Source organism: Mauremys mutica, chromosome 1 (genome assembly GCF_020497125.1).
Source record: "Mauremys mutica isolate MM-2020 ecotype Southern chromosome 1, ASM2049712v1, whole genome shotgun sequence".
Taxonomy (NCBI): domain Eukaryota; kingdom Metazoa; phylum Chordata; order Testudines; family Geoemydidae; genus Mauremys; species Mauremys mutica.
The window spans coordinates 17,755,029-17,774,434 of record NC_059072.1 but is presented as its reverse complement, the minus strand read 5'-3'; the positions used below and the strand labels follow the sequence as shown (position 1 = coordinate 17,774,434).

The 19,406-nt window shown below is 45.7% G+C and overlaps 1 protein-coding gene across 1 annotated transcript in view; it reads right to left on the bottom strand.

The window, feature by feature from the left end:
* The window catches only part of ELAPOR2 (endosome-lysosome associated apoptosis and autophagy regulator family member 2), a 147,599-nt gene extending 129,561 nt beyond the window's left edge, over nt 1-18,038 (bottom strand). The window contains exon 1 of the mRNA XM_044978945.1: nt 17,849-18,038. Within this exon, the coding sequence (XP_044834880.1) occupies nt 17,849-18,034 (186 nt within the window). The 5' untranslated portion in view covers nt 18,035-18,038. The remainder of the gene's footprint in view (nt 1-17,848) is intronic.
* Nucleotides 18,039-19,406: the final 1,368 nt, after the last annotated feature.

Genomic DNA, 19,406 nt, shown 5'->3' with positions numbered 1-19,406 from the left:
AGGCCTCACCAATGTTGAATAGAGGAGAATGATCATGTCCCTCGATCTGCTGGCAATGCCCCTACTTATACAGCCCAAAATGATGTTAGCCTTCTTGACAAAGGCCAGAGGAGGGAGTGTTAGTGCCTGTGTGGACTTCTGAGAAGTGCATGGGGTGGAAGGAGATGCTGGGATGCTCTGGAACCACTCCTTCAAAGCCAGTCAGGACTCTGGGGGAGCCTCCTCTCTGAGCAGACTGTCTCCAGGGCAAGAAGCTTACACCTTCCTGGGTCTGACCTCAGAGCATTCAGCATGCCCTTCCACACCATGCACTTTCCGCAGTGAGTCCACCCAGGCGGGGTCCTGGGGCAGCCAGAGGTCCCTGCACCCCAACTCGGCAGTCAGATGTGACTCTCAGCCAGACTGTAAAACAGAAGGTTTATTAGATGATGGGAACACAGTTTAAACAGAGCTTGTTGGTACAGAAAACAGAACCCCTCGGTCAGGTCCATCTTGCGGGGTGGGGAGCCCAGAACCAAGTTCTGAGTCTCTCCCCATTTCCCCAGCCAGCTCCAAACTGACACTCCCTCCTCTGGCCTCTGTCTCTCTTCCGGACAAGGAGGCCACCTGATCTCTTTGTCCCCAACACCTTCAGTTGGCATCTTGCAGGGGAAACTGAGGCACCCACACAGTATTCAGAGAAAATATTAAGAACATTCCCACTTCATCACAACAGGTGCAACAAAATATAATACTGTATATTGAAGTAGGCAAGTGCTGCTTCTGACTTTCCACTTTTAATTGAGCCTTGTAATCTTGTGGCGCTGACGCGTTGTAGCTTCATTTTATATCGGCTTACAGGGCGGGAGCGGAGGGGCACCACCATTTTGGGCCCCACCAAAAATTATACAAACCTGCCGCCTATGCCAGCAGGTACCCGCCACTAAATGGGAGGCAGCCACTCAACGCTGGATCCTCCTGAATGCCATCTTGGGAGCTTTAGATATTTACCTACCCCTGACACACTTTCCGGTCCCAGCCTTCCTTCCCAATTGTACCAGGGGGGCCACCCTCCAACTCGCCCCCCTCAGGCATATGTTGTCCTTGTCCCCCCCAGAAGAGGCAGACCATAGTGGGCTCCTTGTGCAGGGGGCCATGAGAAATGAGCAGTTGAAACAATTGGAAAAGACCATGGGACTGGTCATAAGTGCAGATCTCACCCACCTGACAGTGGCCACCACCGCCCTCAAACATACTGCCGAATTGGCCCTCCACGCGCGGGATACCTTGCAGAGACTGATTAAGACCATAATTGAGGGCAGGAACCAACTAACAGGGGATTCAGTGTGCTCCCAGCTCCTACAATATTTAACCCAACAAATCTGTAGCATGTTTGTGCTACACTGCTGTTTATGTAGAATGCCAATAGTAACCCTACCCACCGTGTCAGAGGGAGGGTGGAAATTGAACTGGTGACCCCTGACAACAAAATGTTGATTCAGGGTTGGGGTGGTGGTGGCACAGGCCCAAAGACTCCCTTCCTCAGGGGGTCCCATGGGGAGGCAAATCATCATTGTATGTTGCTAACGCAGTTGCAAGCATCACAAGGCATTTCGGGGGAGGGTCAAAGGTGTGAGTGTGAAATGGAAGATTCCTTTGCAAGTTGCAAGAGAGGGAAGGAGGAAAAGAAGAAGATAAGACGCTAGGCCCAGTCCAAGGTAATAGGCTCGAGGAGAAATTTACAGCTGCCCAGCCATGAGAAGAGGAGAACTAAGTTGAGCAGGGCTGCAGAGATTGCAGTGAGAACAGTGGGAGCGAATGAGACAGCAAAGGCCAACGGGGGGAAAACAAAGTCTCTGAAGCCGGTGTATTTTGGAAAAGCCGAGGAGGCCACCGCGAGCCAGTTTGGACTGGTACAAAGAGCACCAGGAACAGAGGGCCCTGAACGAAAACACCCCCAAAAGAACCCAGGACTTAAAAACCCTCCCGAGAACCAAAACAAGTCAGAGATTGCAGCGGGCCCTAGACAACCCGTGCACAGGGCAAGAACTCCTGTCCACCCCTCCCCCTCTTCTTCTTACGTTACACCTAGGCTTGGCCAGCCTCATGTCATGGGTGTGAGAGTATGAAAGTGGGTTAGGGCTGGGGTACTAACGTTTTCTTGCTTCCTTTGAGTGACGCGGGAGCGTTCCCAACACTCACCACAGTTAATTTTATTATTTTATCAATAAAGCTTTAAAATTCCGTCCCTTGGTGTGCTCCTCTATCTCCTCCCATAAAGATCTTGCAGCCTCAGCCTGATCACCTGACGCCCTGGACAGATTGGTAACATAAATCTGTCACATAATCAGACTGAAAAAATCATAATGCCACTATATAAATCCATGGTATGCCCACACCTTGAATACCCTGTGCAGCTCTGGTTGACCCATCTCCAAAGATAATAGAACTTAAAAGAGTAAAGAGAAGGGCAACAAAAATGATTAGGGGCATGAAACAGCTTCCATATGAGGAGAGATTAAAAAAAAAAAAAAGACGACTAGGACTGTTCAGCTTACAAAAGAGATGACTACGGGGTGGGGGAATGACAGAGGTCTATGAAATCACGAATAGTATGGAGAAAATGAACAGGGAAGTATTATTTACCACTTCACATAACTAGGGCCCAGCCAAATTCACAGTCATGAAAAATGCATCACGGACCGTGAAATCTGGTCTTTTGTGCGCTTTTACCCTATGCTATACAGATTTCACAAGGGAGACCAGCGTTTCTCAAATTGGGGGTCCTGACTCAAAAGAGAGTTGCACGGGGCTCACAAGGTTATTTTAAGGGGGGGGGGTGCAATATTGCCACCCTTACTTCTGCGCTGCCTTCGAAGCTGGGCGGCCGGGAGAGCAGCATCTGTTGGCCGGGTGCCCAGCTCTGAAGGCAGCACTCCGCCTGCAGTAGCTCAGAAGTCCGAGTGGCAATACCATACCCTGCCACCCTTACTTCTGCGCTGCTGCCTTCAGAGCTGGGTGGCCGCAGAGTGGCAGCAGCTGACTGAGGGCCCTGCTCTGCAGGCAGCAACGCAGAAGTAAGAGTGGCAAAGCCATATCATGCCATCCTTACTAGGGAAGTAAATATTGTTTTTAAAAGTTACCCGTTTAAATGATTAAAATTATATTGTTTAACCAGTTAACTGCTGGGGTTGCTCCGGCCGGCCAGAGTGGCTGGGGTTAACAGTTAGGGCAGGTTAACCAGTAAGACTAATGCTTACCAGGTAACTGTTTACTATTTTACATCCCTAATCCTTACTTGTGTGCTGCTCCCAGCTAGCAGCCCACCTTCAGAGCTTTACATATTCTATTCTTCAGATGAAGGGTGACCAGATGTACCAATTTTATAGGGACAGTCCCGATATATGGGGCTTTGTCTCATATAGGTGCCTATTAACCCCCATCCCGTCCTGATTTTTTGCACTTGCTATGTGGTCACCCTATTCATATGTCAATATTGCACAATGGGTCCTGGTCCACAATTAGGGCACTTAGGCACTACAGCAATACGAATAATAAAAAATAATAGTAATAATGAATAGACACTGAGAAAAGCAATTAAGGGATTAAGCAATTAAGCTTCTAGAGCAGTGGTCCCCAACCTTTTCCATCTGGCGGGCACCAGACGACGAGCCACGGAGGACCATGGCAGCGGACAAGCATCCGCCAAAATGCCGCCAAGTGGCAACGTCAATAGGTGTCGCCACTGAAATGCCGCCAAGCAGCAATGTCAATAGGTGTCGCCGCCAACAAGCAGCATCATCCAGAGGCATTGCTGCCGAAATGCTGCTGACAATCAGGGGCATTTCGGCGGCAACACCTCTGGATGACACTGCTTGTCAGCGGCATTTCGGCGGATGCTTGTCTGCGGGCCAGTACGCGGGCGCACTTAGAAGCCCCGGCGGGTGCCATGGCACCCACAGGCACAGCGTTGGGGACCCCTGTTCTAGAGAAAGGCTTACAAATAAGCTAAGAACACCAGAATTTTGCAAGTATTTTTGTTAATCATGCAGTTGCAAGAACTCAAGGAGACCTGCTCACCACAAGATAACTTCCATATGCAAGATCACCTGTGTCCTTTTGCATTGAGGGCAGTCATTTTTGTGCCTGCTGTTCACAGTCAGTCAATATTGTAAGTCATCTACAGATGACAATGTGTGCAAGCTCCCACAACCTGTCAATACAGTGTACAAAAAGTTACACAGGCCAGGACTGGAACACACTTTGGTTTATTATACAGACTTAATGCTCATGTTCTTCTGCAAATACGGTTTGGCATATTCAGAGCTATTATAAGGCGGTTGCAGCTGTCCCTGTCTGTCTGTCTGTCTGGGAGGCCACGCCCCTCAGTACAAGTCCTCTGGAAGAGCACAACTCAGAGGGGAATTAGCACTGGGTTCACTGCCACTCAGCAGGGCAATCCAGTACTGAGTCTAGGGGCCCTGCTCCTCCAACTGGACAGGGCACCAAGCAGTTAGGGGGCTCTAACCTACAGCCAGGGTAGAGCAGGAGTGTCCACAAGCCCCAGGCCTCCGGCAGGGTGAGGCAGCAAGCAGTTAGGTGGCCCAGACCAGTATTCAGGACGGAGCAAATGAGGAATCTATTAGCCCAAGCCCTCGAACAAAACGAGCAGCAAAGTCAGGATGCTCGGGCGTGTACTCGGGACCAAGCAATAATGAGTCTCTAAGCCCAAGCGCTCAAACAAGGCGGGGCAGCAAACAGTCGGGGTGGGGTGGCAGTGGTAGGGGGATGCAGGCCCACCTGACTCCACTGCGTCCCAGCCCAGGGCCATAACAGTGGCAGAGTGGTCTGCCACTGGGTCAGCAGGGAAATCCAGCTGCAACACACAGACCAGCTGTCAGTCAGCTACACAGCCAAACTATATTCGGCTCCTCTGGGCTACTTCCTATACTCCCATTTGAGTGCGGGGGACGTACATGGGTTCCGGGGTCATCGTCCGTCTCGCTGGGGTAAACAGATAACGGCAGCCCCAGAAACTCCTCGAAGTCTCCACCAACTGACAGCTCTTGCAGTCCCTCCAGATCTCGGGTGCTGCAGCGGTTGCTGTCAGGTCTGAGCTCTAGCAGCAGGTGAGAGACGTCCTTTTCCTCTGGCAGCTCCCCTCTAACTGAGCTGGAGGGCTGGCCTTTTATACTTCTGATTCCTGTCCCGCCCTTCTGCTTCCCGCAAGGCAGGTGTGGGAGTCCTGCCTGTGCCCACTGGGGGGGGGGGCTCATGGCTGTCCCTCTGTCCATCTCCAAGGGAGGCCATGCCCCCTCGCTACAGCTATATAATCGTTGCCATCAAAAAGGCCAGGCAATATTGAATGCAATCATAATTTTAATCAGAATGCCAATATGCTGCATCTAATTCACTAATTTCCTTTCAAACCTGTTGATCTCTCTCCTAATTATGGGGGAGGAAAGGGGATTATTTGTTTTCAAAAGACAGCAAATGCAAAAAAAACTGTCTGCATTATGACTTCAATAGGAGTAATATTACCCTTTATAAGAGAAAATGAATATAGCTGGGGCAAAAGTTACAACAAATATATGTCACTTATTTAGGAGGATTCTACAATTTGAATGATCCATTTATGGCAACGTGCACATTTTTTTTGGCCTGCATATGTGTGTGTGTATGTATATATATATTACAATATGTGCATCTCTTTCCATATGTTTGTTAAAACACTGATTCAGTCAATGGTCTGAATAAAGTTTTATTTCTACAGTTACAGTATCTGAAGGAAAATAAATCTCCAAGGATTTGATGCACAAAATATTGCCAAACAAGCCTCACGTCTCATTCTGCACTGATGAAGGCTTGCAGGATATTTATCTGAAACAGTATAAAAGTAATATAATTTAACAAGTTGTCCTTTTTAATCTAGTGAGACTCTGAAGCAGTGCCAGCATTAATCATTTGAGGAATCAATGCAGCTCTTTTCATTGCATTTCCTCTGTCATAATGGAGTCCCAAAGAAACATCATGTCCAATCTGCTACACAAATTAAATTTAAAAGTGCATTTAGTGGGACATAGTCAGTTTTAGGTCCCCCACATGTAAAAATCAAAAAAGTGTCTTTTGCCAAAAAACCCAGGATCAACCAAAAAGTTTTCAAGAAATTTACAAGAGAAGGATGTTTTACGACTGAAATATTTAGAGAAACATCAGCTTACTATCACACCTTTGGCTTGATTTCAATTGAACTACTCAGGAGCTTAACTTTAAGCACTCACTTCAATGCTTTGCTGGATGGGGAGCTTTGCAAAGCATCAATTTCAATGTTCCACCTGTACCATCAGTTAGTCAACTTCCCATTGTTTGTGTGGATTTCTCATACAGAAGCAGGGGACAGAAAAATATTTCAAAGCAACAACTTTGTTACCAGAGGGCAATTCTGTGTAGTGGTCACCTGCCTCCTATTGTGCCATTTTTATACTCTCTCTTCTTTTCTAGGATGTCCTTCAAAACACATTTTCTTCACCTTTCTTTTATTCCTTTGAGAAACACTAACAGGTTAAAAATCAGGATCCAGATCTTCAGCTGGTGTAAACTGGTATTCCACTGACTTTGATGGCACTGCCAATTTATACTAGTCAGGAATCTGGCCTGAATTTCTTTGTCACTATTTACACAGCTTTGTTTAGTTTTGGTGTGTCCCAGAGCTCAAAACAATAGAAACAGACTAATCAATGTTATATTTCCTTCCATTTACTCTCAGCCCTTGTCTACACACAAAAGAATTATACTGTTTTAGCTACTCCAATATAGGTTAAGCAGTACAACTCCTCTTGTGTGGATTCAGTTATACTGATATAAGTGTACTTATATGTGTATAGCTTATCCCTGTATGGGAAGGGGAATTAGATTTACCAGTATAACTGCATCCACATGACAGTGGTTGTACTGGTATAATTGTATCAATAAAAGCTCATCACATCCCTAATCAATTGTTATATCAGTTATACCTGTACAATAACTGTGTGCAGACCAAGCTTCCTGTCCACAAAGGCTTCAAAGTTAGGGTGCTAACGTATCAAGAGAATAGTTTGGTTTGTTTGGGTTTTTTTAATTTGTTTCTTTTGAAATCTAATAAAAGCCCAAAAACACTTCTATTGGCTCTAGGTTTTGTGAAAGCCCTATTTTGCAAAACTGAAGGTCATGACTAGATCCCAATTTCTGCAAACATATGCTTTATTCATAAGTATTTGCCAGTATTTTATGTATGAATAGTGCCAGATTATAGATTGTTTGGGAACTGTTCATTTTGCATATTTGCTATTCATTACTTTTAATGAGTGACTGGCTGCCAGCATCGCATGGGATTTTGTCTGCTCCCAGAACGGATGACTGAAGGTTTTCAAAGAAGAAAATAATGGATAATATAGCAAATAATGCACTTCCTACAAATTTTCAGATGATTCATTCAAGCTAAACTTGGGAAATTCGGGAGATTTGTGAACATTTTCATGACTATTTCATTTTCACTGGTGATAGGGCCCCCTGTATATCAAAGGAATGAATTACTTGTCAAGTGTTGGTGAATCACTTTTCATATTCTTCTACCAGCCTCTAGGCATGGGTAGGTTGCAGAATTTAGCCCAGTAACTTCAATCAGCATTATGCCTTATTAAGAGCAATAATTATTCCCATGAGACAGTGGATTCCAGCAAAGGGTAAAGGGTAGCACCTGGTCCTTTCACTGTCAGAGCCTCAGTAGAGGCAAGATCATTCCAGGATGTAGATATGTTTCTAAAAATCAAGTCACCTCCTTGGAGAGAGAGACAACAAATGCCATATATTTAAAGACAGTCTAATTAGGAAGACACTGAACTATTCATTATGTGCTCAATGCAAGGAGAGGAACATGTTTGCTCTTCACCAGGGAAAGAAATGGAGGTCTCCCTAGAAATCAGACAAAGCACATTTCCTGGGCAAGGTAATTGATATGTGAAGGGGTGTAATAATAGCATATGAGATCATCTGACACAGCCGCCCTTCCAGTCTACTGGGGGGAAATGCAGGGTAAGAAATTACAGTGAGAAAGGCAGTTGTCAACATTCAGATTTTGAAGCTCGCAAGCACTGGACAGCTGAGTGCATAACAACTGCACATACCTGATATTAATCAGCCAAAAGCACAAATAAAAATTGGATGCCATCTGGTTAAGAATAATTTGTAGCTTAAGGAGTAAGAAGGATGGGTGGATGGTTTAGGGTTTCTCTCTCTTGCACTGCCATCCAACCCATAAAATTAGCTCAGTTTTTTAGGCAGTAACAAATGCAAAGCTTACTACCAGCTACATTGTGACTTGGTTTGCAGGCTTATGTAGGGGAATGAGAAATCCCACTTACATCCTTACATGTTACTCAGACCTTGGGTCCAGGTGTGCAGGTGTTGTTCCGTGCACCCACTTTCCCCCTTCCCCAGAGCAGTCAGGCAAGGAGTGATGAAGAATGAGTGGAGCCTTGCACCAACCCTCCCTATTCCATGGCCAGCACAACTAAACCAATGGGGGGGAGGGCATTATAATTTGCTGTTAATATAAGCCAGCAACAAAAATCACACCACCACCACGCTGAGCAAGGAACAGATCACAGCTCCCCTAGCCACAATTCCTTCCTGAGATGGTGCCGGAGCACCACAGCTACCTGCTGTCCTGTATTACAGGCTATACCCTGGAGAGACAGCCTAGCCCAAAACCTTATGGAAGAAAACTCAGCCACTTGGCATGCTTTAGCAATGTCAACAGTTCGTAACAGCATCATTTCATGAGATTAAAAAATCCAAATCCACTTCGTGTTATCAATCTAAATCCATAAAGAATTCTAGTTTATTTGAAAAAAATGTGTCAAACTAGAATCATACTATTTACACGTGAATGTACACATCCAATTTGTTCTGGTACACACCACAGGCAAAAATTTACTCTGACAGAAAGCTGCCAATTATTTCTCAGATATGAATCCTGCAGTGCCATATTGTGTCTTTGGTAGTAAGCTGTCACTAAGAAGAACAATTTTACTATTTACTCATTAATTAGCACTTCAGGATCAAGCTAGCCCGACTGTTTCCAGACCTTTCAGTAGCTGAGAGGCACACACTTAGATCCCATCTACAATGTAATTATACCCTATGGGAGGACCTAGTTACAATGTTGTAGTCTGCCAAACTGTTAGAACACAATTCAGTCTTGTGGCCTAAAAAGTTTTACAGAGTAGCTTTAGAGCCAGTGTAATATCTAATGCAACTCCACTGACATGAGCCCACTGACTTTAATTTGACACTTGAGATGAAGTCCTGGCTCTGTTGAAGTTAATGGCAAAACTCCCATTGATTTCAATGAGATCAGGACTTCCAAGTGTTTTGCAATTACTTCCTGAAAGAGTGTGTTTCCAGGTGAAATGCCAGTGACTGTTGGAGGATTCCATTCACAGTGTAAACATTAAACAAGAATTACAGCAAAGTTTGCTTATCATAATGCACCTTGAGTATCTGACACCAAGCATTCCAAAATCATGAGTGAGGCCATCCCCGAATCAAGAGACATGTTTAAAAGTTTGGGTTCCTTTTATATACCACCTTGGTTTTGAGCTTTTAGGGTTCACATTTTCCAGCTTTTCTCCACAATCAGGAGGGCCAGGGTGACAGACCCGGGTACAATCCAGACTGAGTAGCTGCACCACCCCTGCCCTGCAACCTTGGGTGCCTTACAATGCTTTGCTGAAGTAGCTTCCACCTGGGTCATGCACAAACAGCCTTCCAACATGCAAGCCAGACCCTGAGTGTTTGTCTGTAATGCAGCCTGCCAGCCACATTTGGGTTACACTGTGGCTCTCACCAGCCTTGGTTATACCGCACGGTGACCCCAGCACACCCAGTCTTAGATTTCCCCCAGAAATGTATGTTCTGTACTGCCCAGCCCTCTCCTGGACAATACAAGTCCATTATTTCTTTAATAGAAATACACCCCAAATGGAGTTTCCTCAGACACTTCACTTTAAACACGGCTTAAATAAAACAAGTTCATTAACAGAGGGAGATTTTAAATGAGGCAATCGCCAGTTCTGATTACAAGTCAGTTTGTTCAAACTGGATGGTTGCTCCACCCACACAAGCTAATCCTTTATATCCTCCTCTAACCCCGGGCAGAAATGGTGACACTGTGGTGCCTCATTCCACCCGGAGTTGGAAGCCAAACGATGAAAATCAGCAGTGTACATGGCAATGGGCTGGCCGCCCTGCCGTAAGGCCTGCCTCAGCAGTCTGCACACAGTGGGGGTCATCAAAGATGAGGGACCTGCCTTGAATTAACTCCTCCAATTGTCCCAAGAGGGGGGTGGACTGTTCCAGGAGGAGAGAAGCTCAGGCCAACGCCTCCCCTCCCAACAAACTTAAGATGAGCCCCAACAGGCCTGGTCCGTGGGAATGATCAGGGGTGTAGGAAGAACAGGAGCCGACACTGATTCAGGAACCCCCGAAATGTGTCCCAATCTCTGTCAAATTTGTTGGGCTGCAAAATCTTTGGCTCCAGGAGGGATGGAGTAGGATGAGCCAGCAGAGCAACCTGCACCTGCAGGGACACACTCTGTGATAGCAGTGTGGTTACTTACCCCTGCCGGCTCTGGATGGCAGCCGCCAGTTCTGCTGGAGCCTTGATAGGGTCCATGCTAGGGCTGAGGACCCCGGCCTTAATTTTAAGGACTTCTCAATCTGTCAACCAACTGGGACAAAGGTGATCTAGCCTTGTGGCTGGAATAGGCCTCAGGCCTAGTGGTCGAAGCAGGTATCAGGACCCGAGGACTAGGGTCAGAGCCAGAGTCAGTAGTCAGAAGTTGAAACCAAGGGTCAAACCGGAGGGCAGGCACTGGAGCGAGCAGGGTAGTAGGCAAAAGGGGGTCAAGACAGGGGCAGGACAGAGCCAAGGCTGGGTGCAAGGCAGAAGCATCAAGAACAAGGTAATTCAGGAGCAAGCAGAGTGGTGGACATGAGCATTGAGGAGCCAGTGAGCTGCTGATGCTCTTAAGCCATGGCCAGCCTGTTGGCCGCTGCAGCCAGTCAGGTGGCATGGCTAATCAAGCAGCCTTTTGTAGACCAGGCCCTGATTCCTGACACAATCCAGTTTTTGATATTACAACAGAGAAGGAAGAAGCAAGCAACTCCTCCTGCAGGTTGGTACAATTTAACTAGAGTTGACCTTAGCTGACTTAGATACCTACAAAGCAGAGGATAAAGATATTGGGCCTGATTCTCATTTACACTAAGGCAAGTTTACACTGGTCTGGCTGTGTAAAAGGGAATCAGACCCTGGAGAATGACATTTCAGGATTAGAGGACTAAGCATTCAGCTGCAGATTGTAGCTGGTCGGCAGGTCTCAGAAAGAACTCCAATCCATAAAGTAACTGGGAGGCATTGTCTTGGCAAAGGACTGAACACTGGCAGTGGAACTCCTTCCCTCATGAAATCAGAATAAATGTATGTCTTTCCTTTTTTAGGGACTGATACAAAACATGCCAAACGAGAATTCTGTGTGTTTGGTGACTTCAATACACAGTCCCTTTCTATCTCCCCAACCTAAATATATGACCCAACCGGAGGAGAGCAAAGAAAGTGGTCCATATTTGGATAAGATAATGCATTTTTTTAAAATCCTGTATTCAGTGCCATCCAGTGTATGGATGCTAAGAGACAGACGCAGCCAACCTGGTCTATTTGTCTCTTATTCTCAATGAATCAGGAAATAGGTTCACTATGAATTGTTAGCTACAGTCCAGCTATTATTTGAACAGCTTGGGTGGAGAAAGTTATTGCCTCACTAATCAGAATACTTGAAAATAGGCAAATGCCAGGACAGGGTGCTTATCTACTAATATGGTGTGCAGAGAGGAAGCTTGTCAACAAAAGTAAAGTTCTAAGAGCTGAGTCATCACTCCACTACACCAGCATCGAACTGGTGTCACTTAACTGAGTTCAGGGCAGCACGGTCTTTCCATTGACTCCATTGGGCCCTGCATCACACTCAAACGGCACATATTAATCATAAGTCTTGGTGGAAAAGAACTATCAATAGGGCACCCACATTTTCTCTTTAAAGGAAGGTTTGTCAACTTTAAAGATTTGGATAGAACATGGTGAGTAAGGGGAGAAGAACGTAGCTGGCTCAGGAAATCTTATTTTCTTTTTTCCTCATTGACTTTAAAGAAATGCAGAGCTAGAGGTCAGCTCACCAGAAACAAGCAGCATTTGATCAGGACAGTACTTGGTCCTGCTAGTGAAGGCAGGGGACTGGACTCGATGACCTTTCAAGGTCCCTTCCAGTTCTATGAGATAGGTATATCTCCAGATAATAAATAATATTAACCTGCCAGCAGAAGAGAACCCTGAGTGAAAAGGCCTGAGAAAAAGTACACGTCATAGATTTCTGATTTAAAGGTTTTTGTTTTGCAGGTGGGGGAGGGGACTGTTGGTTGGTTGGTTGTTTTTGCAAATGTAGCAATATTAATACACTTTATAAGGAAGGTGTGATCTGTGTGAGGATGACCATCTGAGAAACTTCAAGACAGGGGCATCATTATGGACAGTCCAAGGAAAACACCAGCTCAGCATGCAGATATGGGTCAAAAGGCCAAACAAAACTTTAGGATTATCTTTAATTGTCATATCAACAAATTTACCTGGTACTCCAGAAAGGCTATCTGGTTTATTGCCAGCATCATACTTAGCACCCATTTTAAATATAGGTGTAACATTTTTTGCTACCTTCCAGTACAGTGGCTATTTTTATGAGATTGCACATTTTTGTTAGCAGCTCAGCCACTTCATTCTATTTTCTGTTCTATTTAGACTCTTATGCTGTACCATTGCTATAGTAGTCGAGTACCTAACAAACACCATTATCTAGTTCTGGTAACTTGTTTTTGGCTGAACTAACAATTTGTTCTAACATTTCCTCTTTAGATACTTCAGTGTCTAACAGTGCCTCATCTTTATTCCCTGAGAACAGGTCTGGGATAGCTCTCTCTCCAACATCTTCTGTGGAGAACACTGACGCTGGTGTCATTTAATATCTCTGCAATGTCTTTATCCTCCTTAATTGCCTAGTAGCAGTATTACCAACCTCATGCATTCAAAAAATCATGAGATTCGCATGCTCTTCAAGACAGAGAGGGAGGGGGTAAATACATTTTGGATTCTCTTCCTTTGCCTTCTGGCCTCTGAGCCTTTAGGGTGCAGTCACTTCAGGTTTTCCTTCATTCTGAGGGCAAGAAACTTACTTTTATTTCAAATGAAAGCTGAGAGTCTCACGTAATCTCTTTAGTCCAGAAACTGGGGCTTTAAGGGAAAACAAATCACCAAATACTGCAAGATTTGCAATAAAAATCACAAGAGTCAGCAATTCTGTCAGCAGTTCTAGGCAGAACTGGCCAAAACTTGGGAATTTCAGTATTTATGAATTTGCATTCATTCTCATTCAGAACAAAAGCAAAAATTTACCGAAGTTACTTGGCAAACTGAAGACATCTGAAATGTTTGTTTCAGAAACACCAAAACATGGCTGCTATTCACTGAATAAGGCTCCCTGACAAAGTTGTGGACCCTGAAACATTGGCAGATTTCAAATGGAAGCCTGCGTGTTTCAGTGAGTTTTTGTCAGATCTGTAATAGATTCGGCTAAACATTTCATTACAACAAATTGGCATTTTCCAACATAACAGTTTCATCAGAAAGTTTCCAATTAGCTCTAGTCCTGGGGACCCATTTTACCTTTCACTGGATTCCTGCCTCTGCAATAACCACCATGGCCCTGCTCCTGGGCTTATGAGTAAGTAGCAAGTGTATTTCCTACTCATGTGAATGAACTCATTAACATCAGTCTACCTTAGGTACTTATATGGCCCCTATCACTGTAGTACCTGAGTCCCTCACAATCATTAATGTATTTATCCTCATGACACTGTATGAGGTAAGGAAGTTATATTAGCCTCTCTGCCTCAGTTCCCTATCTGTAAAATGGGGGTTAAGAGCTGAATGCTCAAAAGGAGCTAGATTCCTAAGTTCTATTGCCCAATGTCACACAGCAAGTCTGTGGCAGAGCAGGGAATTAAACCTAGGTGCTACATTAGTATCTTACCATTGGACCATCCTTCCTCTCAGTGAAGCTGTTCACATAAGGATTGATCATGCAAATCAGATTTGCAAGATTAGGTCTTATAACTTATTTCCATGTCAATGAGACTACCTGTGTGAGTGAGTATTTCAAGCTCAGGCCCTAGAACCGTAGTGGCAAGCTTTGAAGTTTCCTTGGTGCTCGCTGTACTTTATCCGATGGACTACTCTCTCTGTTACAATTCTCCAGCAAGCAGCAAAAACTACAGAGCACCCACAGGTTAACACCACATCAGCAGCCCACGTATTTTACTGGTTTTGCCTGACCAGAAGACAAAGTGGAAGCAATTCAGAAAATAACAACAAAATGTTTAAGAGGTTCAGAAGAGATTAATTTATGAAGAAAGGTGAACAGTAAAAAAAAAATGAATCCCCAAAGGTGCTGAGCCCCCTCACTCCTGATGAGGTCAGTGGTACCCCCTGTAGGTGGTGATCAGGACCTGGCCCCAACTACTGTATATAGAGCTTAGCTAAAAGACAAGTAAGAGGGGAGGCACCACACTGAATGTAAACACCTATGAGGGAAAGAATCATTTAGGCTGGTGCAAAGGAGAGATGAAAGGAAATTAAGAAGAGGTCAATTTAGGATGAATATTAATTAACGTTTCCTAACAATGATATCTTCATCAAAAAAGATATCAGGTTAGTTTGACAGGATCTATTTTCCATAAACCCATATTGATTTGCATTAATTACATTATCCTCCTTTAATTCTTCATTAATCAAGTCCTGTATAAACCACTCCATTATCTTGTCTGGGATTAATGTCAGACTGACATGCCTATAATTACCAAGGTAACCCCATTTACCCTTTTTAAAAACTGTCTCAACATTAGCTTTCTTCCAGTTTTCTGAAACTTCCCCAGTGCTCCAAGACTTATTGAAAAATCAACATGAACAGTTGAACGAGCTCCTCACCCAGTTCGTTTAAAACTCTTGGATGCAAGCTATCTGGGCCTGCTGATTTTAGTAGCTTCTGTTTAACATCCTCCAAAGATACTAATGGAGTGGAAAAAATGTTATCATAGCCATATCATGAGACTGTGTCATCTGTTTTTCCCCAATACAGAACAGAAATATTTATTGAACATTTCTGCCTTTTCTGCATTATTATTGATAATTTTCCATCTAGTAATGGAACAACGCCATTGTCAGGATTCTTTTTGTTCCTACTATATTTTTAAAAATATCCTTCTTATTGTCCTTAACTCTGCTGGCCATAGATTTTGCCTTGTGTACTTTGGCTTCCCTTATCAATTTTCTACAATTCCGAACTTCTGATTTACATTAATTACTATCAACTTCCCCTTTCTTCCATTTGAGAGGATAGATTAGACAGATTTTGTTTTTACAGATACCTTTGCTTCCCCTCTAAACCAGGTTGGTTTTTTAACAGCACAGCTTTCTTCCTCAATTGTGGGCTTGTGGCTTTTTGGGCAGCTGGTAAAATGTTCTTAAATGATTCCCAATTATCAATCATATTTTTCTGATTAAATTCTTCCTCTCAGCTGATTTAGCTCAATTGTTTTCTGCTTTGTTAAATCAGCCCTATTAAAGCACCAAGTATGTATATTATTGGTCTGGACTTTATTCTGGTTGCATATTATAAATGTGACCAAATCATGATCACTTGTACCTAAGTTATGATTCAGTTTTAGTTCTGTGATCAGTTCTTCATCTGTTAAGATAAGGGCTAATATAGCATTCCTGTGTTGTCTGCACCACTGAGTTAAGAAATTCCATCTATAATGTTTAGCAATTCCAAGGATGTTTTAGTACATGTAGTTATTCCTGTTTACACCTGTTGGCCCCTAGTCTATCACAGCTCTGGTGCCTTGCAGGATGATTTCCTGACTTCTGCACTCTTCTTAAACTCAGTTCATTTAACTAGTTGATGCCTCACTAGAAAAAAACAGTGTTACAGATCACTTTAAGTCTTTAAACCCCAGGGTGTCCATTATCTATATTTTAAAAATTACTGATATTATAATATATACTCTCACAACAATGGGCAAGTGTCTATTTCTAGCAGGGACCAAGGACTTGAAGCTTTAGGGGACCAAAAATTGGAAAAATGTTACTCCTCTCCTACAGAAGGGGAGTAATAAAAAAAAATGGTGGCTGTAGCGGATGGAAAGATCCTACACAAATTTCAAAATGAACTGCATGTCTGTGCATTAAGACGTGCGTTTCAAGCCCTTGGGATAGCCAGTGATAATGACTCTATCATGTCTTTGATTTTGACATGCATAAAGAAAAAAAACTATAATACTTTCTAATGACAGCCTGAATCTTTTGATTCAGAAATATGGTGCCTAATCATGCAGTGACTGAAGTAAATCACAATCGGAGCTGTGCCACTGATTTAAAGAGGAAAAGAACAGAGTGCATAAACTTAGACTGAGCTATGAAGGATTGAGCTTTAGGCATATCCGCCAGATCTAGACTAATTATAGATAATCCACAACTTTTCTGCTTCGACAATGCAAATCAGCTGACCTGTCACACTGATTCACTGCAAGCCTCCTAAAATGGGATGTCTCTTTCCTCCCACTCCCCACAATTTTTTCAAAATTATATTTTGCAGCATATCGCGTGCACACAGGTATACACTGTGTCTTATAAACATGTAGAAAGGAAGTCTCTATTCCAAAGGGCTTGCAAAAGTTGCAATCTGACTCAACTTTTTTTTTAAGTAGCATTATCTGCCATACTTGGGGGGGGGGGGAGAAAGAAAGAAAAATCACTAGTCTCTGCTCAGGAAGAAATTAAGGTCACCACTGTTCCTGCCTCAAAGCAGCAGCGAAAGATATGAGTTAACCAAAATTTGTATCTTCCCCTACATTAATGTTCAATCTAGAACACAACTATCCCTGCAACTCCAAGCATCCAATTTAGCATCAGCTAAAGACAATGATCTCTTCTCTCTTCATAATTTCTACCTTTCTGCTGATTTGCCACAAGTACTTGACACCGTGACAATAAATAGCCAGAGACCTGCCAAATCTCACTTGTTTAGAGGAAGCCTCTGTGGTTTTGGATTCATTTTGAGGCTTTTTTTAATCAAGCATCTCACTCTTGGGTTTGGTTACAAATGTTTCAAGCAAGACATTTCAAGAGCTCCCTCATGTTTCCTCTGCCATCCCATTATTACAGATTGATGTCCCGTGAAACAGTGCTACAAGCCAGGGGAGAACAGAAAGTCCTTGAGAGCCTAACATAGACATTAAATAAAAAAGAAAGAGCTCAGCACTCAGCAAAGTTAAGCAGGCAAGGCAGCCAGACCTCAAAACCTAGTGTGCCTTGATCCAGAATGAAAACAATCATGTTAAGGCCACAGCATTTAGAACTACTTATGAGAGAGCACAGGGAACGGTTTAGAAGACTTTGTAACTGCATTATCAAAAGGCTCCCTTGTTTAAAAGGATTAAAATGCAGACAGCACATTGCGCCTCTTTCTCCTCTTCCACAACATTAAAGAGGCATCGTTACCAGTGTGTGGAGGAACAAAACCCACTCGCTGCTCTGCAACCCGGAGCATCATGCCCCGTATTGCAACAACGGGAAGAGTGTAAAGTGGCTGCTTTGCAAGGAAAGCAGCGGGTCTAACTCCTGCTGGAGGCTGCTGAGCCAGACAGGGTGGGTAGGAAATCTCACCTCCTGACACTGAGGCAGCTGCACGCTGGAGGAAGTCTCAACAGCATCCCCAGTCCGCGCCGCCTGACAGCAGATTAGAGCCCAGCAGCAAATCCAAGAGGGGAAGCGAGAGCGCCAGGGAAACACCAAGCAGCCGGGACCACAAATCCGCCTCTTCTTCGCTGCCATGCGCGGCATCTTCTGCATGCCGGACTCTTCCCTGGAGGGGGCAGGACGCCCCTTCTCCTCTGCACCCCAACTTGCTCGCCGGCGCACCCCGATGGCCGTGGGCTCCCCGCTCCCCGCCCTTGCTGCCTGCTGACGGCAACGGGTTTCCAGCCCCTCTGCCTGCGGATGGCAGCGGCTCAGAGCCCGCCCGGCTCTTCGCTCGCCGGGCGCAGTGGGCGTCTCGCTCTCCGCACTGCCAGGGCTGGAAGCTGCCGGGCTCCCCGGGGCTCCCTCTAGACGACACCCCGGGCAGGAGAGTGTCCGCGCTCGGGCTGGCCGCCGCCCTGCCTGGCTGCCCCGGCTTGCCGGGGAGTACAGCGCGGATGGCAGCGGCTCCCACCCAGCCTGCGCCCCGGCTGCTCCCTCCCCGGGCCGCCAGGGCAGGGCTGACAAAGCCGGTGAGCGACACCGCGCGGAGAGAGGAGGGGCCCGGGGGAGGAGGAGGAGGAGGAGGCAGCGCAGGCGCGGGCCTGGGGAAGGCTCCCCACCCCGGGGAGCGCGGAGCCTCCGCGCCTGCGGCGGCCCTGGGCGCAGCCTGCGCTCGCCGGCTGCAGTGCGCCCCTGCGGGGGGCTGGGAGCGAGGCGCTGCCGCGCGGGAAAGGGCCCGTGGGGTGGTGACCCCCTCTCATCCGCGGGGCGGCGGGCTCCTTCCACAGCCAGCGCGGGACCGGGCCCTGCCCCCGGGGAGATGAGGGGCCCCGGCTGCCTCCCCACGGCGCCTCCAGTCTCCTGGTCAGGGCCCGCCGGTGAGGCCGAGCGCTCACAGGCTCCTCCCGGGAGCTGCGGTAGGGGAGCCCCTAGAGGCCAGGGCCCTGTGGTGCTGGGCACTGGCCAGAGGGATCCTGGACCTCCCTGCTGTAGTGGCGGAGGTTCAGGCAACGTGGAGTTTTCTGGGAAGGGACCCGGAGTTTATTTCACACACGCTGGCAGGGCTGGAGGTTGAGATGCCCCCCCGGGAATTATGCTCTAAGCTGACTTCGGTTCTGTTTCCATTGAGGGGAAAAGGTGTTTGCCTCCCCTTGCCAGAAAGGTCAAACTGGTGGTTGCTGAGGACCTGGTTTTCATGACTCATCACGTGTATACCAGTACCTCAAATCTTGCCTGCCCTTGTCATCCACCTAAGTGCTGCTTCTTCACCTGTCTTTGTCTACTCGTACCTGTCTAGTGCTCTTATTTAACTTTCAGGTACCCACTTAAATAACCCACCCCATAGGACAGCGAACTGAGTCAGGTGTGATACAGTCTCACCTAAAGAAGTGCCCTGGGTGTAGCTTAAAGCTTGTCTCTCACCAACAGCAGTTGGGCCAATAAAAGATATTACTCACCCACCTTATCTCCCTACTACCCTGGG